The 22520-nt window shown below is 35.6% G+C and overlaps 1 protein-coding gene across 2 annotated transcripts in view; it reads right to left on the bottom strand.

Annotated features, from left to right (window-relative positions):
* Positions 1–22520, bottom strand: part of LOC149803784 (CD109 antigen-like) — an 81003-nt gene that overhangs the window by 17134 nt on the left and 41349 nt on the right. For both annotated transcript variants that reach the window (XM_089953581.1, XM_089953580.1), the window contains exons 21-31: positions 19364–19477; positions 18825–18929; positions 12004–12132; positions 11172–11298; positions 9868–10044; positions 8409–8490; positions 7352–7508; positions 6003–6080; positions 5315–5492; positions 4643–4866; positions 3246–3392 (exon numbers count right to left, since the gene is read on the bottom strand). In XM_089953581.1, the coding sequence (XP_089809707.1) occupies positions 3246–3392; positions 4643–4866; positions 5315–5492; positions 6003–6080; positions 7352–7508; positions 8409–8490; positions 9868–10044; positions 11172–11298; positions 12004–12132; positions 18825–18929; positions 19364–19477 (1518 nt within the window). The remainder of the gene's footprint in view (positions 1–3245; positions 3393–4642; positions 4867–5314; positions 5493–6002; positions 6081–7351; positions 7509–8408; positions 8491–9867; positions 10045–11171; positions 11299–12003; positions 12133–18824; positions 18930–19363; positions 19478–22520) is intronic.

Genomic DNA, 22520 nt, shown 5'->3' with positions numbered 1-22520 from the left:
GTTAGGGACTGATACATCAAGATGGCATATAATGCAGAGGTGATCTGATGCAAGTTCATGAGATATCAAAGAGGACCATAGAATGTTATCATCAGATCTATGAAGAATCCAGTCTAAAATGTGACTAAGTTTATGGGTAGGTTGGTTAACTGACTGTTTGAGGTTGAAAATATTAATGGAATCTAGGAGTTTTGATGTATTTGGGTTTCCGGGACAGTCAAAGTGAAAGTTGAAATCTCCAAGAATAAACAGGTTGCCACCTATCAAATTTCCATACTCCAGGAGATTTGGAAACTGCTCCAAAAAGAGAGATTCAGTCAGCTTGTTTTTTCTACTAGGAGGAGGGCAGTATAGGCAGAAAAAATGGACTAACCTTTGCTCCGGTACTACAATAATTAATAATAATACTATTAACAACAAGAACAATAATGACACTATCAGTTTTAGTTTACTCTACCATTTCCTACTCTATTTTACCATTATCTGATTGCGATATATACTTGCCTCTTTTATCTTTATATTGCATGTAGTACTGGCGGGTAGCACCATGCCAATGTGGCACAATTTTAGGATGGAAGAAACCATTCATGAAAGATGAATGAGGTAGCGATATTAGTGGAAAGATATTATCTATCATGTAAAGTGCCTGCTGATAATAAAGGAGGCATTTAATCAACTTAAGTAGGAATAATGTGTGCATCCTACACAGTATTGAACTTGTGCAAGATCTTGATTACATTAGCCTATGTTCCATTACCTATATTGATCCAAATGAGATCAAAAATATTATTTCCATAATGGTAACAAACAAAGCCCATCATATGCAAAATTACCTGAGTTAACATCTTGGTCGTCAAATGGGCGCCATGATAGTTGTAGTGTTCCATGTTATTTCCACAATTGCATTTATAATGTCATTCGTTCCTATTGTTATGTCGTTATAAGAACGATCGATAGGTTCATCATTTCATTCATCCCTACTGCTATGTCGTTATATGAACGATCGATAGGTTCATCATTTCATTCATTCTTATCGTTATATGAATGATCGATAGGTTCGTAATTTCATTCATTCCTATCGCTATATCGTTATGTGAACGATCGATAGGTTCATAATGTCATTCATTCCTATTACATTGTTATATGAACGATCGATAGGTTCATCATTTCATTCATTCATATTCCTATTTCAATATTGGTTTACGATCGATAGGTTCATGTCATTCATTCCTACTGTTATGTCGTTATATGAACGATCGATAGGTTCATAATGTCATTCATCCCTATTGCTATATCATTATATGAACGATCGATAGGTTCATCATTTCATTTATTCCTATCGTTATATGAACGATCGATAGGTTCATAATGTCATTCATTTCTATTATGTTGTTATATGAATGATCGACAGGTTCATCATTTCATTCATTACTATTCCTATTTCAATATCGGTTTACGATCGATAGGTTCATAATTACACGTATTGCTAAATCGTTATGTGAACGATCGATAGGCTAATAATTTCATTTATTCCTATTGCTATCGTTATGTGAACGATCGATAGGTTTATAATGTTATTCATTCCTATTGCAATGCCGTTGTGTGAACGATCGATAGGTTCATAATTTCATTCATCCCTATCGTTATATGTTCGATCGATATGTTCGTAATTTACACTGCTTTTCAATATCGTTTTATGAACAATACGTTCAAATTTACCTGCTTTTCTAAATCGTTATTTGAACGATACATTCATAATTACATTCTTTTCTAAATCGTTATTTGAATGATACATTCGAGACTCTTTATATTGGGGTGTAGGTCACTTTTATTTTGTTGATTGGTGATAGGAATTCACGTTTGTTTTGAAATTCCATTTGTTAAATTCATGTTTGAGTTTTTTTTCTCGTTAGTTAATTGTTGATAGTTCCATGTTAGGAACTTTATAATTTTCCTTCTCTTTTTGTTTACAATGGTGTCAGATTTGTTAATATTTAAAGTGCGTTTATAAATAAACATCTTGTAAACGCAGTTGCTTTTGGTGTCTTCCCTAATCCAGTCCCAACCTGGCTTCATCCTGTGACAATATTTATGCACCTAGTTGCTGGCTTTTCGGGAAATAAATCTCATGCAGTCGAAGGATTTGTTCGGATGCGAGGGATTTGTATTCCACACACCTTGTGTTCAACAAAGTGCATAAGTATCTTAAACCATATGTACTACTATAATTCATAATATTACTATTAACAACAAGACCAATAATGACACTATCAGTTTTAGTTTACTGTACCGTTTCCAACTCTGTTTTACCATTATCTGATTGCGATTTATACTTGCTTCTTTTATTGTTATATTGCACGTAGTACTGGCGGGTAGCACCATGCCAATATGTCACGTTGAATGTTTGTGTAAAGGGTACATGATGGGGTGGCACAATTTTAGGACGGAAGAAACCATTCATGAAAGATGAATGAGGTAGCGATAATAGTGGAGAGATTTTATCTATCATGTAAAATGCCTGCTGGAAATAAAGGAGGCATTTACATCAACTTAAAGTAGGAATAATGTGTGCATCCTACATATTATTGAACTTATGCAAGATCTTGATTACATTATGCAAATTTATCTCAGTAAGATGTGTGGACTATGCTCATAATCAAAGTCATCCAGGGTCTTGGTGATGTAAGTCAATATATCAAGTTTTATCAAAATAGAATCAGAATTATGGTTTCAACTGTTGTCACTTCTTTAATATACATGCCTATTCTTTCATTATCAAACTTTTTTGAGAAATTTCAAAATTCCAAAGTTAATCAGAAATAAGGACTTTAGATGGGTAAAAAACAATTTTTATGCACAGCCAACGCATAACAGATAAATTAAATCGCTGATGCACAACACACTCAAGGCTATTCCATAAAATATCGCATGGCCTTACAACCAAGTGTTTTCAAAATGAATAGCCCAAAGACTAATTTTATTCATATATGCCATTTTAAGGATTTGTCAAGAAGCTATAATCTGAATCAAATCGGTTTTTATTACAAGATGTGTTTTTTTTCTTTATGGAAGGGGAGAGAAGTATAGATAGCCATATAAAAATAACATACGAAAATGATTGCGTTCAGAAAACAGCCAAATAACCAAATATGCCATCTGCACACAGCAACAGAGGAAGACAGACCAACATTATAAAGATACAGGGAATAAAACTAGGGTATACTGTATGTAGCAAACAAATTTACTTCAGTAGTCTTGAGGACAAGTGCATCAATTTTCTGTACAGTCAGGCTGTGAGTGTAGTTGTAAGTGGCAACATCTAGGTGTAGATTGAGGTCACTAGAAAACAGGCTTCCATACTCAGACATTGCTTGAAGTGCCAGCACGGTATCCTGTAAAAATAAGTATAAATAACACATTTACCTTTGCGTTAAAAAGGTTAAACGTAAAATGTATATATTGAAAACTTTAAATCAATTGTTGCATGTTTAAGAGTCTGGAAAACCACTGACCACTGATACCGCATGCAAAAGGGAAGTCACCGAGCAATTATATGACAATTAATCAAATTTTTTTTACTTTTGTTTAGACAGTTAATTATTCGACTATAAAGTCTTCACAATGTAACAAAATCTGAAATCACGTGACTTATCTCTTTTAAACCCATCTCATTCCACCATTTGCTAGACATGATTAGTATGCGAACGAAAATTTAGCTAAATCAAGAAAAAGAGATTAATTCTTTGTACTTCATTGACGCCATGTGAAATACTTAGAGTATTACAGCATGCAATCAAACCCTAATATGTGTCGAAATATGGATTGCTGACCGACACTATCGCTCGTAAAGGCGTGAGTATCACGTAATTTACAGTCATACTAACAGCTAGTCGGGCATGCAAGGCCATTGTGGGTCACCCATCTGACTGCTATTATATATATATATATATATATATATATATATATATATATATATATATATATATATATATATACTTATACTTAAAGCAATATGGACATAACAAAAAAAATTTTCAACCATGTTTCATTAAATATTTAGAATGCATTAAAATTTATTATAATACACATTTGGGTAACTGTTAAATTAAAATAATTCATTTAAAACTATATGCTATTCTAATGAGTAGGAATTAGTTATCACTGCTGTGGCTATAGGTCAGTTCACCCTGTTGAGGGATTTAAGGTTTTGTATAGCATATTATTGTTTGTGCTTTTCAATCCTTTTCTAGGTAACTGTTTACATCGCAATTAATAAAGACTCGCTAACATAGTTGCTGTTACAATCTATAAAAGGCAACAATTCTTCCTTGAAAAAAGTTGTTGGAATAAAAACACAGTTCACTTATAATTAAAGATAGTATGTACCATACCACCCATAATAGAAAAGAATATCAATGTTGTCTGCAAGAAATAAATGCAAACTAAAGTGTAATCAAAGTTTGAGTGAATCTGAACATTTCAAGGTTCAAGAACTCATTCATTTAATCCACGATCGATGAATTTATCAATGTAACAATGAATGTATCCATATAATCCTCCATCAGATCATCCATCCGTTGATTCCACAGACTGTTTTTATCTATCATCCTCTCTTTCTCTCTCTCTCTCCAACTTTCTATACCTGTGTTGATTGGAAGCCACCATTGGCATTTCTTTGTGTGGTCAGCCATTTAAGTACTGGCAATCCACTGGCGAAGTTCTTGGTTTCGATATAGTGAAGGAGTGCATATGCCGCAATCTCGATGTCAAGGGGAGGGCTCTGCATATAATATTCAAACCAAGGCGTGGTAAGTGGGTCACGTACCATATTGGGCGATGGACGGCTTGACCAGAATTTTTGACCATCTAAAATTAACAAATCAAAATCTTCAAAACTGTAATTGATTAAAATGTAGAATGTAATTATCAAAACATGTTTTGAATATAATAAACTCTAAATTATATCAAACTGTTTGATTACTATTAGGTAGAGTTAAGTTTCATCAGACCCTTCATAGCTTGTACCACAATCTAAATCAAACTAAATACAAATACATTATTGCTCAAACCTGGATAAAAGTAGACAACTATATTTTAATTTTTAAACCTACCATATCTCAAATGTCAAGACAATCGTACCTATTTCCAGTCGATTTTGATTGGCTTGTATAATTAGGTTACTTTAAACGTAAATATTGATGTCAAAGTTCTAATGAAATATCCTACATCCACATAACTTTGGTTGAACTCAAGCAGAAAATATAGACTGTATGTCTGAATGGATAATATGTATGATATGTATTATATTTCTTACCCTTAACTACAGCCAAGTTATCCAACCGGGTGAATAGTACCCCACCAACGCTACTGCCTGAGCGTGCCAAAGCGTAACTTGTTATGGCCAAATCGTATACATTGTATATATTATACACATGAGCTTCCAGATAGGCACGTGCTCTTGCTGCTGCTCTTTGTATCTGTTGGTTCATATTCTAAAATGAAAATGAATTATGAGCACAGAATAACTGCTAGCATTATAATGATCTGCGTCTTACTCTAATATGAAAGATAAGGTTTTATATATTTATTTTGGTGCCTTTTAAAGCTGTGACCTAGGCATTTGTATTGTGTACTGAAAATGTGTTAAACACATATACCTTTTATGACATAAGTAACTCTGTGCAGCCTTTGATCATTCAATGGTCCTGTTTAAAGTAATAAGCATGACAGATTCACGAATGAAAGTGTACGAGTTCGAATCTTACCATCGAATCAGTCGTAGTCGGCCTTCACGGTGTCTCACTGGGCAAGGCAATTAATTTTAACTGCATTGGCACTAAATAGACCATTTGTGTAGCTGTGCCATATAACAATAGCAAAACCAGACATGTTGTTTCTTGCATGTTACTTTGTAGAATTAAAGCATGCCACCAGGACTGCTGCGTACTAAGATTGAAAGTTTTATATTAATAGTAACATTCAACATCATTATATATACGTACTTCATCTTGGATGTCATCATTTTCCAGAAGGGCAATGAGGCAGAAACCAGTAAGACTGTATCCAACCGATGATCCTCCCTAAGTAAAAAATATATGTGAATGAAAATGCATCAGATAAAGACCACAAATTAAGTAAACAAAATCAAGACAGAAAGGAAGCAATAAAAGAACTGGTGAAAGGAAGCATTTTATGGAGTTTCTTGAGGAAGACAGTTTGATGGGTAAATTATACTTTAATGGCATCTAGAATCACATTATACAGGTACACTGAATCTTTTAAACTGAATAATTTTGTGTCGGTGACATCAGTATTGTTCCAGAAAAAAACAAGTTTCAACTCAATATCATCTTCTATTTAAACATATCAGAACGAAAGAGAGAAATCTATAATATGATATCCATTGCCAATAATAAATTAGCATAGTTATAAACAGTTCATACTCATTTCTTCCTTTATGTGAAAACAAGAAATGAAGATTGGAGATTTAAACTATATGGCTTTGCATTCATGTTAAGTAAGCTGCATGCATGGGACATTGATGTGGTGTATTATTAATATTATTATTATCTTCGACATCCTCCTGATGGCAAGTTTGAATTTCTGTTTCTGGCTCATGGTATTAGATATCAAGAAACTTCCGAAGTATTCTGCTGTTCCTTGGAGTTAGTCTTTCTGTAGTAGTTTTGATGTGACTAATAACATCTTCAGACCGTATCTAAGTCTGATGAGTATTACTTTTGTTGCTCTACGACAATTCATATGAATCTTCGTCTGATTTTTAATAAACGAAGTCTGCATAATAAATGGGGTAACCTGAAGTGTTGATTTTTATATGTACAATGTACTAGCTTAATGAACTAACGATGGTATATTACTTATTACTTATTCCTGCGCATTCAACACATCACTAAGATGTTATGTTGTTGTACAATTTTATTTATTGTCATTCACTATTATTACAAATCCTTCTGTTTCTGTCTTTGTTCTCCTAACTTGAGCCATCGTCAGATGTCCGTACCCAACTTTTGGCCTCATTGGTCAAACGGATTTTAATCTGTTTGATTTCACCATTTCAAATGGAGCCACCCCCAATAAAAGGTTGGCAGAGTATATCATGAGAAACAATGCTACCAATTTCGAATGATACGAGCTCAGCCATTCTGGAGAATATGATGAAAACATTAAATGTGGACGGGTGACAAATGACTCAGGGCCATTGTATTAGGCAATATCCATCCTAAGATACTTATTTTGTTTAAGTATGAATAATCCTAAAATGTAATACAGCCAAAGGATTCAAATTATAATTCTTACAATTCTTGAAATTCTTATACTAAAAATAGAGTACCTTTAGCATACTGCTGTGAACACTTCCTATAGCTGGGAAGGAACCATCCGAACTCTGATAGTTTAACATCCAACTGATAGCTCGTGTGAGTACATTCTCCGACACGTAGATGTGTTTCTTGGCCTGATGGAAGGATTTGACAACGAATGCCGTCAACCTGCATTTAATGAAACTTTTATTTAAAGTGTATTCATAGGCAATATAAATTAACTTTATTTGTTTTACTTCAGATTTCTGTAAGCATATTAATCTGGAATGAATCAGCCTAAATAGAGGTATAGAATATTAAGCATCAGTTCTTCAACGAAAATAATTATCGAAAACCGTTTTAAGTCGATGCCGGCAGGAATCAAAACCAAGTACAGAGAGAGAAAAGCTAGAGTTTTGAATTTGTGTACCACGTAGTTTCAAAGTATAATACTTTAAATTATATGTTAATATGGCTTGGGACATAAGGTTTTAATTGCAGATTATAATGAAAGTATGAAACTGGATACAACTTAGCAATAAGAAATTATATTCGGCACATAATTACTTTAACCATAAACACCTTTCGTGTATTCCTTTAAGTAAAGAAAAACATTTTGGGGTTTTATAAGTGTGTGTGTGATTTGCATTTTTAACGTAGCTCTAATAATTTTTCAGTCATATCGCTATGATGTCTGCAGTGTGACAATTTATAGCAATGTCTAGCACTGGGGCATCATGCCGCACACATGTAGCATGATGTCCCACCCAGTCACATCCTGACACCAGGCCAACCAGTCCTAACACCAACCTCTTAATGTGAGCACCAAGCTAGGCAGCTGTTATTACCATTTTGACTCGGCCGGGGATCGAACCCACCACCTTCCATGTCCGAGGCAGATGCTCAAACCACTAGGCCACCCAAGCGGTGGGTTGTATAAAACATTTTACATTTGCTTCATTGAATGATATCATGGTGGCAATAAATTATGATGTAAGTATATTTATGAGTAAAATATATATTCTATATGACTTTCTAACAAATCCAACAGTATTATAGATCTACAGAAACGAGACTAGTAACACCAACCACATGCTTCCGACACCATCATTTTCTCCCCAAATGCTGAATGAACCGTCACTGTGTTGGAACGTCAATTCACGTTGATATCCTGAATGAAAATTGAAAATGTAAAGTCTTTAAATTGACCGCCTCAACCCCACACATACACACGCACACACACACCCCCCCCTCCTGAACCCTTCCCCACTGATGTGATTTTTAGCTCTAACCTGCGACATTTTGGACATATTTCATTCAAAAGTTTGCATTGCCTTGTGACGACACATTAATATAAATGTTCACGAAAATGATGTTGGATAGATAAGGCAAATTACATAACATCATGTACAAAATTAAAAATATCGCCATTATACAGTCGACAAATACCGGACAATGAAACATTTTGTACTTTAAAAACATGACACCGATGTAGAATGATGCTAACCTAGTTTGCAGTAGTAACTATTTAGCATATTATATATGAATGGAAGCTACATCTGTGGCAACAAAAATATACTTTTTTTTCTTAACCATATCTTAGGGTATTTTTAAACTGATGGTCTGATGATTCTTTTCAAAGTTAAATAATGTTTAAAGGATTTGTTTTGTGGAAAAAAGACATTATTCAACATTATTAAAATGTTGACTTGTGCAAAGTATGATGGAAAATATCACTACTACTACTTGTTAAACTAATAATAATAATAATAATAATACAAAGAAGTGGGGCCTCGAGTGGCCGAGTGGTCTAAAGCGCTGTCCGTTACAGATCACTGCCATCTCACCTCTGTCTGCGTGGGTTCGAGTCTAGGATTCGGGCAATGTGGGTATGTGAGAAAGCTTGCCAGTAGCTTCTCGAGGGTCAGTGGTTCTTTCTGGGATTTCCCGGATTCTTCCTCCACCATTAATACTGGCCGCCATGTATAGCCTATCGTGTGCTGGAAAATGGCGTTAAACTCTACAACAACAAAGAAGTAGAACAAGAACATGATTGTTTGATTTGGTTTTGCTGTTTTAACACCATTTTCAGCACATGATATGCTGTACATGGTGACCATTATATATGTTGAAGGAAGAATCTGGGAAAACCCCAAAAAGAACCACTTACCCAGAGAAAACCCTGAGAAGAAAAATGGGACCATAGGAAGCTACTGGCAAGCTTTCTCATTTACCCATGCTGGCTGAGACGAGAATCGAATCCATGTGGTCTAAGTGATATGACAGTGATCTGTAAAGGTGAGTGCCTTCTACCACTTTGCCATCTGGGGCACGAAGAAGAAGAAGAAGAAGATATGTGTGTAACCTGTCATGAAAAACATCTTTCTACGTCACACAGACAGCAATTGGTCCAAGGAACACTGCGCCTTGTTTAAAATGCACAGGGTTATGGTATGAATTAAAATTAACAAAAGTTCAAGACATTTACGAGGAAATCTGTATTGGAAACTTAACATTATTTATTCTGTTGGGTTATGCATCTACTTACCTCTTTGCATGTACATCAGTGCTTTTTCCCGGATGTCTTCTGTTAGTTGACCGGTTGTGTTAAGATAATTTGTGACAAAAACATCAGGTGCGAAACTTGTCATGGTCTGTTCACCACATCCCGTTGGCAATTGTAGTAAATTATCTAAATTTTTCAATGTAGGTCCCATAACATCACCTATAATAATAATAATGATAACAACAAAAGAACATTCAAAATTAATGATTACTGAGTTTGTGACACTGGAGAGTGTATCAGCATGTCCACTGAGTCTGTTTTAAACGGTAAACCATGAACAATGCAAAATCAGATTTAAGAAAATTAAGAAGAAAAAAAATTTGTGAGAATAATTTCTATTTAATTATCAAGAAATGCAGATACTGAAATCTAAATTCTGCATTTTTAAATGCAAACCAAATAGGATTTAATGCACACACTGCACGATGTTCGTTAAAGAAAAGGATATTGCGTTTATTTCAACCTTTTGCAAACTGATCACATTATTTCAATGCATTAAGCTCAGATAACACTAAAAGAGTTGCACAAAAATTATATCAGACATAAAACGAATATAAAAGGAACATACATAATAAAAAAGAACATTTTATTTTCCTAAGTTATTAACTCATATATTTCATCTTGCAGTACCCAAAACGATAAATTTTAATTCATTTGGTACCACACAATGAAATATATTCGGTAGGAAAATTATATATAATCACAAGGGGTAATGTTTGCAAAGTTTTCTCCCTGACCTAAGTCACGTCATGTAAAGCATTTTCATGCAACATTGAAATCGCCTTCCAGGAATGGTATGATGTAGCAGTGTAGTGCTTTAATTACAATACTTTTCAGTTTGTGGTAGACTGATGCACTTGAAAGTCAACCAAAATGAATTTCTGAAAAGTTGAATTCCATTTGGTAATCTTCAACTCCTGGAGTTGAACTCAGAGCAAAGGACATAATTCTTAAATATACTCTCAAACAACAGGATAGACTTTGATTGGAACTTTTCATACTTACATATGAAAGGAACTGATCTTGAAAAAGTTTGTTATTTGGTATCGTGTCAGAAATTACAAAATCAAACTAGAACTATGGTCAAAGAAACACATACATGCAACACCTAACTAGATGGGCATCTGGACTTTCTGATGTCGCTACATATGGATGGGCCACATTACAACTATATTGTGGTGTTACCCATGTCCACCTATTCTAATGTACCACAATCACATTCAAAGTGGGACATATAACTATCTATTTTGTTTTGCTGACTAGGTTGATAATCTTATCATATTTACCCATTGCAGTTACTCTCACTTTTAAAGAATCTGCTACTACATTCTGTGGCAGTATGATGGGTACTTTCACATATGATCCAGCAGCAATGATGAAAGGATAGTTGTACTCCCTGTGTGTACCCTCAGGCTGTGAGAATAACAAAAATTGCACTGTTATTACTCAAAACCTCAAATCACCAGGCTTTGGCCATATTATCTCAACCACCACCCTTCTCATGAGACTGTAATCTCCCATACATGTCTCTTCTTGTGTTGTCTCAATGCATAAAGTTTTGCCAAACATATTCAAAATTATGATGGCAATTCAAACTTTCCTAGATGGTCATTTTAACCCCCTTTCATGGACCACAGGGGAGGCAGCAGAAAATAATAGCTAACTTGCACATGGTTCAATTATGGACAAATAAATTACCATATTAAAGAAATTCCATTGTTAGGTTTATAAAAGAGATAATGCAAAGGATAAAAACACTGCTTTAAAGTGTGGTAATAAATAAATAAGGTTACTTTTGTTGCATGAATAGTATTCATCAAAATTCCTGATTCTGTACACTTAAATTTATAAAGCTATAAAAAATCAGCTTTTTTCATCGTATTGCAATAATGATGGACTTAACGTTTCGGTTGCATGCTGATATGCAGTCATTTGGTGTTATGCACTTGACAAGACAAGGCCTCTGTCTTACATCCTATTTCCTCCTGTTAAGTTACAAATTGGGACATATTACAGCATTTGTATTAAAAACTACTCAATACAATTGCTTGGAGCTGGTTATACCAATTACATAAAAATTCCACTCATACAGTATTGAAGTATTACAACAACCAATACCTCTACAAGCAGCTGCCTTCTCACACCATCAGCCGCAAGGACACTCTGGGCTTTTACTGATAAATCTATCTTACCAATGGCTGCAGGTACAATGGGAATAAAGACTGATTCTGCTTTGCCTGCTGCAACCTGTAGAAAACAAGTATTTAGCATGGAATCATGTAAATTTACTCAATTCATTTAGGATGTGATCTTGTAAGTTTACTCAATGTGGAAGCAACTAAAACTGTACAGCATGTACAGGTCAGAGCTGTAATGAAATAATGCGATCAAAATCGGATATTCGAACTTGGTCCTTACTCTAACGTGTTATGTCAAAGTGACAAAAAGGAACCGAGTTCGAATTTCCAATTTATTCAAGTTGTCCATGCTATTTACACAGCTTATTTTACTTACAATCTATCCACTTGAAATGAATTATTGTTGCAACTTAACTATTACTTGCATACACCTCACAACCAATTTAGGCCAATATTTACGAAATAAATTAAAACACATATAGATGAACTGTTCTACCCACTCCAGAAAAACCTTCTAAAACACCAAAGTACTGAAATTGTGCTTTGCATGTGGTTCTGCACATTTTTCACATTTCTATGTATTTTGACCAATACAAATGAGATTCAAAGTTTTATATAAAAATACACTGTTAGGGTTTAAGGCAGAAAATCAGCTGCAAAGAGTATTCATTTTCCGCGTAGGTCTTAAATACACAGTGCATTTTTAGGAGATGGGGGTGAAATGAAATATAGTATGCAACACCGCGAAAAGTGTTGATAAGATTTTACCAATAATAATTAAATAACTAATATTTGCAGAAAATTTGAATTACATAGCATTGAATGGCTGGAAACATTGAGAAAGAAAGGTAATGTGTATGTTGACTCATTTCCGCAAATCCATTTATATAATGAATTGCTTCCAAATAACCTTTATTCCCATTTAAGGCAGCATGATTAAAATATGTAAATTATACAATATATTGATTAATGATTCTAATTATAGCAAACAAAATGTTTATAGTCATGTTATTAATTTTAAGGGTATACAATAAGGAGAAGATTTTTGTGATTTCATTTTACATAAAACTGTTCCATGTCATTCCATTTCGCAAAACACGCTATTCTGCATGTAAGACCTACCATTTTTCCTCCACTGTGAAATGGATATGCACGTAAATGCTTGAATTTGAAGAGAGAAAAATAGGGGAAAAATGCGAATGTTGATATCCTTTTCCTAAAGGCAAATTTATTATTAAACTATATTTCTCCATTAATACTTACCTGATCAAATTACAATGGGATAACGTTACTCCCACTTCCAAATTCAGCCCTCCAGGAATGACCGGGGGGGGGGTGGGGGGGGGGTCTGTCTGTCTCTTCATTTTATGGACAAAGGGAAGCAACTCTTCTAGGTTAACTCCCCTTTTTTTACCTTTTTTTTTTTTTTTTTTTGTGGGGGGTACAATTATATCCGGATGTGCCAGTTATTATATTTTAGCGGAACCCTAAAGGAAGCTCACATTGTGGGGATGGGTGTGATCTTTTTTAATTAAGTATGTATTATAAGAGAAACATAACTTACTAAAAAAAATTATCACATTACAAAATGTAAGAGCAGGAGGAAATGCTGAGCACCCTACCTCTACCTGTATCACCCAATAATAGCTTCATTATGCTTCTAAAATGATGACGTTCTCGTAGTGTTAGGTTTGCACAACATTTATTTATACAAGTGCGTGGGAAATCTCTGTTGGATTGTACACTTGATTATTGCCTCACTATCAAAAGTTTCCAGGCGAATGAAGCGAAAGTTGACAATTTATAACTGGATCTAAGATGTGCTTTCATGAATGGGAAGTGGTCACTGTCTGTGCAGTTATCGTTAACTCAACGACATTCATTTCTCTCCTTAGAGAGGCCATTTCATGCAACTTAAAACTAGAGAAGGCAGACTGGACATATCTGTCAGCTGACTCCACTATTTCCGAAACTGAGACATAATGTTCTGGGCCAGACATGTGGAGGCTGAAATATCCTTTAGGGTACCTGATCCTGTGCGATTGATTTAACGGCACACTGATTTAATAACTACCTTTAGTCGAAAAGCCTGCGTTACACTAATTAAATAATTCCTTTTAGCCACGATGTCAGCGATTGTGGGGTTTTGTCTTGCATGCTGCCTTCAGAGAATGGAATAGGCATTTACAGTTGATGCAGGTATTTTCCATGCATCTCAGGGAAAATCAGATGGTGTTACAGTTCTGCAGTTTTGCTTCTCTCGAGATACTGATCAAGAAGAGATAACAAATAGTGATTGGTGGTTTACTAGTAACTGCAAGCTAATACTAGCAAGGAACCAGATTGTGTCATCAGAACGACTGAAACAGCAGAAGGGAACTGCCAGAAGCTTGGATCTGCAGCTAACATCGATGCGTTATACCATTTCAAAACCGAGGAGAGATTCCATTTGGGAATAATGTGAGTGCGCATAATCTGGATATGTCATTACTGAATCATAAGTCTGTGATTACCTTTTTTCGACCACAATCATTTCCTCCATGAAATCTGAACTGAACGTGTCTCAGATTATAGGGAAGTATTCCTTGATTGTGATAGGTGCCAACTTCGTCAAGAGAATGAGAATGTATCTGTCAAATGGAAATGGATGTTGAGAGTGGCACTATATCAATGATAGGACAGCAGTAGGGCTGTCAAAAATCACGAAAAACCAACCTGGGTACCCATTGCGAAATTTAACGGGTACCCGTTAGCACATGAATGACATGTACAACCGTAGACCAACTAATTGTTATCCCCATTTCTTTAATATTTTGTATGGCGATAGAGGCTAACCGTGTAATGCACTACTCGGTCTGATGCGTCCGCACCGATGTAGCTGCGAATGATCTGACCGCACGCTATTAATTAATAAATTTATTTAGAATGACCTTTGTACACAGATGGTAGGTATAATCCAACTTTTAATGATCACTGTGATCAGCCGCGTTAAATCCTTTAGAACACTCACCTTTTTTTAAAGTATAAGTCCTTGTTAGAACAGACCATGTTTATTCATCGGCTTTTGACCGCAGATTTGAATTACCCACGCATGCGTGTAAAGCAGCTTTACCACATGTCAAGAGTAATGCGTTAAAACCATCTTTGTGTGTGTGTGTGTGTGTGTGTGTGTGTGTGAGTGAGAGAGAGAGAGAGAGAAGACCACAAACTGTATTCACTACACAATAATAATAATTCAAACTAGATAATATAATGTTTGTAAATCTTTTTATTTTTATGAGAAAAACTCAGAAAGAATTTAGCAAATCTCAATAATGCCAGTCTGTCATAGTCAACAAGTACATGATCATTGTTCGCGAGTGTGGCGATTTTTTTTTACGGGTACCCGCGTTTACGTTTCACTACCCGGGTTTTTCAATACGGTCGGGTACCCGGGTACCCGTTGACAGCCCTAGACAGCAGTCACTGACAACACAAGATTTCCGCTTCTATGTCGTCAAAATGAAAGATATTCAGCTGTCGCGTTCCTCTCCACTACTGAAGCTCCAAACACTTTTTTTCCGATAAAGGATCGATGAGTGAAAGAGGAGTTCTCTGGACAAGGATGGAATAGTGGAAATTAAAACTGCTCGAGGCCACTATAAATAGTCTGGATATGCCTTTTGTTAAATCGAGCAGATCGTTCATCCTAGATGTTTGATTTTAGCGGGACAATCAGAGCTATTGTAGTCTGTGTTTTTCATGTCCTAATTATCTTCAACATCTGGAGAAATGGTATATGCCCACATTTACTCTCAGTTAATTAAAAGATCCGGTAATATTGGAAGTGCACATGAAGGTATACGTCAGCTGATTGCTCCGTCTCCACGAAGAGGTAGGTCACCAACATTATCCTGACTATATTTCCATGGATATATTCCACCCACGCTTGTACGACTAGATTTCATTTCCAAAAGGATGATATGAAGAGCCTTCTCCTAAAGAATCCACGTACACTGACCATCGCAAGTCTATTAGTAAACTGTCATTGTAACAGGTCCACCACCGCACTGACTATGCTCAGGTGCTGTGATAAAATTTCTCAAGTCATGATTGATGCTTTTTCCGACGCATGAGCTGCTTTTAGAACAAAGACACAAAGTTAATATGTCTTAAAAGTTTCATGCCTTGAATAAAAAAACAAGGTCAGATTTCTCAAAATTGATTATCCACCCTGAAATGAGAAGGAGAGACGTAAGGTTGTTCATGTCGTAAACAGAAAAAACCAGACCAACCTAGGTGTTTGTATTGTGTCATCCAGGAACGACCACGTTCTCTGTGGAGGACGTCCTGAATTGGGATATGACTTGGCATGACGTCTTCTTTAAAATACAACTTCATCCTCTTTTTTATGCATGAACGATTCTTTTGATACGTTTGGGAGAAAGACAACAAGTTGAAGTGTTAAGGGTTCATACTAATATGGGCCAAAATGTTGAGAAGGAACAAGGTCCAACTTCTCTATATTGATTATTCACCACAAAATGAGGGAAGTAAGGTTGTTCATGTCGTGAATCACAAACCAAATTTACCGGATGCTTTAAAATGTGTTGAGCAGAAAACTTGCAGCATTTCCGTCACATGTTCCGAAACATTAGTGAAGACCAAAGGGCTTAGATTGGGGCCATATGAATCGCTATATGGAGGTACGCATATGAAATGTCAATACTGATCATGTACTTGTCGCAACTCTATTGCTGGTCTCAACTGCCATTGGATTTCGTAACCAGAAATGTTCTGGAGTTCTCCATTGCCCTTTACAAGCAGATAAACTATAATTTCTTGTGTAAAAGTATTCCCCTTCATGGCATCACGTTGAGTTTCTTCATGCAAGAAGGACAACAAAAGTGAATGGGCTCAGATAACAAAATCAGGAGACCTTTGACACGGTTTGGATCGCCCTTTGTTTTCTGAGAATGGTTGGTCCAGATCTCATGAAACTGGATTAATCTGGCACCTCGGGTTGATCACTAGATGGCATGGGTGACGGTTTATCTCTGTCTCTGCCTTTCTCCTCCCTGACAACCTGCGAAAATAGAACCATACGACTGTCGTTGCTGAGAACTGCCACTGCGAGTTCTATGGTGACAATTGCCCTATGTTATATATGCTGCTCTCAAACGAGATCGTGCCTTAATAGTAGATTGCACTGAAAGTTAAAGGGCGACTTTTGTGTCCCTTGATGTCTCACCTGTTGAAAGTTGAGAACTGAAATTGATGGGGAGCATAGAAACATAGCAATGGCTGTTAGTGGCATTTCGGCTAAATGAAAAATTTGTCAATTGCGCTAAGTCTAGTACTGAGGAAATCGACACAATGTTCATGACCAACTCTGACATACCGTTAAAGACTTGTCTGTGCATTTTATCAACATCAAGATACATGGGGGAACAGGTCTGAACGTTCATTTTACCAGTGAGGCGAGAAACATTCATGCAAGTCACTAACCATAAAGAAGCTCTTGCATTACCAGGATTGCAAATGCTTCAAGATATGTTCAGTACATTTTGCAATCTTCAACAATTGTGGGAATATGTCGAATAATGAAATTTCGTTATGATTGGCTTCATCTTTTGAAGCCTTGACCTTGTATGCAGAATCGAGTGAATGTGGTGGATGACATTCTGACAAAGACAAAATCCTATTTATTTCCTCTATCGGTGCTGTGAACTGAATTCCGTCCATTACTTTGTCGTATCGGCATGTTCTGACATTTCCATTTCATCACCTTCATGAACTTGAAATTATGATAGTGATCGCAATAATGGAATACTGGTCCGGCATTGCCGATTTGACTCTGTTGGACTGCTTCATAAGTAAAGCTGGTTCCCTTTAATTGTCCGATCAATCGGACATATCTCGTTCATACGGCAGGTCGGCAGTCGGAAACGTATGCCAAATACATTATATTTCTTGCGATTTGGCTCGTACATTTGAACCGGTTAAATGGCAGTTGGATGGGCTTACCACTGACAATATATTTTGTGGTCCAGCTGGCTGGTGCGATATGGTAAGTGCAGGCTATCTTTGCGCAGAAATTAAACATCTTTGTGCACGTTGTTGATGGAATAACTAGTATTTATACAACCAGATTCGACTGGTAACTATTTACGCGTACATTGCCGATTTCAGATACATTTATATGTATGTACCAATGAACGGTTTCTTTACCAAAAAATTAATATTACATACGAATGGCTGTTTTAAGTAGTTCCTGTTTAGTATGAAAAAAGCTACGTCAATGAAGTCCATTGTATTGCCCCTACCCCATTCTTGCATTGAATTAAGACATGTTATGATACTTTAACTGTTCATGATAAGCGTTAGACATGTACATATACAAGTATCGCTGCATGGTTCTCTGCACAAATGAAATGCAATCTCTGCACTATTTCTCGCTTAATATACATTAATACACTGATTTACAAAGTATATCCATGAAAAACGTAATATATATATATATGTGTGTGTGTGTGTGTGTGTGTGTGTGTGTGCGTGCGCGTGTGTGTTGCTCCTATTACCAGTCCCCGGGTAAATCGACTTTAGGGACCTGGGCACTAGGGATATATATCTACAAATACACTCTCCAAGCAGCCCTTAAACTGTCCTTTATATCTGTATAATTATCATAGTTTTATAGGGTTAAATATTAGGCTAAATATACCTATAGTGTAATTTTAGATGTATGCCGGATGTGTGCAAAATAAACTACTGATTATCCAAATAACAATATGTAAATTAATGTATGAAATTTAAATGTACCTTCACGTTCTTGGTGATGGTCTGTGAGACGTATTGCATGTTTCCACTGGCATCCAAGGGTAGAATGACCCTGAAATCGTCTGATTTATCCAAGGTCACCACAACCTATTAAAGATACGAGTGAACAGATACTATGTTAATTAAGATGATAGAAAGACATTATGGTGGACTAGTGTTCTTCAAAATAGTACATTGATACTTTACCATGTATTAGTTTGAATTCCAAGATAAATTATTCACCATTACATCAAAATAAAGTTAGTTAATACCTTACCATGTATTAGTATGAATCCAAGGGAAACATTTCACAATTGCCACAAAAATATGAATATTCTTAGACATTAGGTTTAACCAAATTTTTTTGTTTAAGAAGCTGTATTTTATAGTCATATGTTTCACTATGCCATTAGGAACCCAGAGATTAGTCAAATTTTATTTTATTTCATTGGGTGGTGGGTGTGTTTAATGTGGCACAAAAATATTCCATAACCTAGACTTGAAAATAAAAAATGTACTATATATTTTGTAATACTACATACGTCCATATCTTGTGTCATGTAATTGAAGACGTTAGCTTGTAGAACGAGCTCCTCTCCACGAACGACGGAATAAGGTAAGTTTAGACTCACAAAGAATGGGCGGAAGGTACGGAACTGGAAAAGAAAAAAGTATAAGCATATCCCTGATTTTAAACAAACCCCGGAGCGACGTCTATTAAATTTTTGGTTTTGAAACAATGTTGGTCTATATTTTGATATGGCAGCAACTGGATGATGGCAATACAGCAATAAAATCAGTCTAAAATGTATTATACCATCACTGAGCTTCTTTATGGTTAGTCCACACATAAAAACTGTAGGACAATGGAAAGTCGGAATTAGTTTTCTCACTGCACTGGGCAACACTTATTTTTACTACAGGTGAAACGATACACCTCTACCGGGTATCGATACGATTCACGATATGATACATTATCAATACACATGTCAATTTCATGGTCTTTCATCTTTAAAAGGTCTCCTGTTAGTACCATGGTGCTGTTTTATATGTGCTGACATATTGGTTGTATTTGTAGTATGTGTATTACAGAAAGATAAACATATACTTTATCTTCTGTTGGTATGTCATTCCCATCCTTGTCAAAATAAAATAAAAATACTTCCAAAAGGACTACCTGTTAGCCATCAGTAATTTATATAGAACCTTTCATGCAAGTTAAACCTGCTCCACTTGATCAGGTGCAGGTTTCATCTTGGCATCCATGCCATTTATTTCACAATACATTAATGCCTTTTTAGAGCAATCTATTGCCAAGTTCATGTCTTCACTTAAATTTGGAAGGCATTATGGCATTATCTTTAAAACTGAAGAAATAGTGCAATCTCCTCGTGCAAGGAAAATATTACATAGAACAAGTCTGGGAATGGGAGTAGAGATGACTAACACCCAAATATTTCATACTGGACTTCCCACAGATTAAAAAAAACCAAATGCCGCGAAATATTTTATGGGGATGAAAAATGAAATTACTAAAAATATCCACTTCAATTCTAGAAATTAATAAGATGACCATTAACTCATGCAGTATGGAACTTGCCCCCTTGCAGTTTCTGTGCTAATATGTTTGATTCCGCCTGCACGTTCAGCTGCCGATTATATTGGCGTAAAAGGATTTTCTCTCTTATTCCCCATGTACGATTTAATAGCCATTTTTGCGTGAAGTTTCTATCTTGCATTGCATCTATTTCTATTCAGCTTGGATGTGAGACGTATTGGATATTTCAGATGTGTCCCTACAGTTACTTCTGTTTGGTGGTTATTGTTTTACTCTAGACTTGAACAAACAATACAATTTACTGTATTATATTCCTCTGTAGCCCGTCATATTTGAAGAAACAGCTCAGCTTTGCGTAAAAGTGGCTAGTAGATGCACTATAAAGTAGTTAAATCGTATATGTGGAACAAATGTGAAATGTTTTTTACTCTTTTATCATGGATCGTGGGTTCGTCACCTTCTGCTAATTAGAAGGACACGAATGTGTATTGTCAATAGGTTTTATTTGTAACTAACATAAATAAATACACGAGCCAGCATCAGCTGTCTCAGATGAATGTTGAATTTAAAGACTAAAGAGGTCAACAACTGCTCATGATTAAAGTATCTATAGTTTGTATCAATTCATACCTCTTGTATTGATACATGAATCAATAAGGAAAAATATCGATATCAAATATTAGATCAGAAATGAATAAATTGAATAGTTAAGGAATGGACCAGACCTAAAGCTAAGTGGGCACAACACCGCTATGTTTCGCATTCTCTGTAATTAGTTATACACCAGACATCTTTAAACTGGCCAATCAAAAGAATTGTAAAACATGGATAGATGAGTCTTTAGTGAATTTCATCAACTATGGTGAGATCAACAAACACATACAAAGATACAATATAACCATAAACTTGTGATAAATTTATATAGTTATCGGGCAGACAGAGGAAAGGAGCTAACCTTCATCAATGTATATCTAAGGTATTAGAGTAAAGATGCAGTGAAGGGAGATATCTGATATGTGACGTTGATCCTGAATATAAAACCTTGACTGATGCATACAATGCGATTAGACTGTGAAAGAAAACCCTAAGGTTCATTGTTGTACCACAAAGAGATTTTACGATATAATGTATAAATAAAAGAAATGTTGCATTAATTGATGTGCGGCCTTCACCTAGAAGAAAGGTACCTCAAATGTGTAATGCAAAACATGCTCTATATACAATTGAAGAAATGTACCTCAAATGTGTAGTGCAACACAGACAATAGAAGACATAAACCTTAGATGTGTACTGCAATACATGTTCTTCAACAGTTCCTAATAAAAAAGCAGAATGAATATATGGCTAATATTAATATGTGATATTGACCTTGACAACAGCATCCTAAAGATTGCTTGAGATCTTCTAAGGATGATGTATCATTGTATAAAGATTTCTCTTTCGTATCAAACGGTTCTAAGGTTACGGAGTGGTAAGGATGATATGTAGATAAAACATGTTTCATCTCTCAGTCTCCAATCACTCTAATTTTACAAAGCAAAAATAAGAGTGTAGTGGAAAACTGAAAATACCCATCCATAACCTTTGACCATGCATATATAATAATCCGCCAGACTGACGCACCTTATAACCATACTGCATCTATAGACTAACTTACGTTTCTCACACTGCTTGAAAATTATAAAATGGAATGGAAAGTATGATGGAAAACTAAAACTACTGAGTTGTGAACTTATCCTTGAGAAAGCACTCTAACAGGTACGTGTTCCACCTCAAAATGATGAGATTAACAAGTTAGTTCCTTATTCATAATCGGCATAATGCCGAATAATGTCCTTGACATTTAATTCAGACTTCTTGGATGCTATATAGCGGAAAGGAAAGTGTGATGGGAAACTTTAATTTTCTGACCTTACCCTCAAAGTCAGAGGTACAATGTGGTATGTGCTACATCTTCTAATACAAGTACAAGTACGCCATACAAGCTCTGAATCTCAAACAGCCTCAGTATTATAGAGCGCAAAAGAAAGTGTGATGCAAAACTGAATATATCGTGCCCTGAACTTTACTAGTAATTGGAGACCAAGCTTACAATGCAACATGCATTTTAATCATGTATACCAAGTTTCATCCCTTAGACT

This window comes from Sinohyriopsis cumingii, chromosome 3, assembly GCF_028554795.1.
Source record: "Sinohyriopsis cumingii isolate HCF-2022 chromosome 3, ASM2855479v2, whole genome shotgun sequence".
Classification (NCBI taxonomy): domain Eukaryota; kingdom Metazoa; phylum Mollusca; class Bivalvia; order Unionida; family Unionidae; genus Sinohyriopsis; species Sinohyriopsis cumingii.
This window is presented reverse-complemented; position numbering and strand designations above follow the sequence as displayed.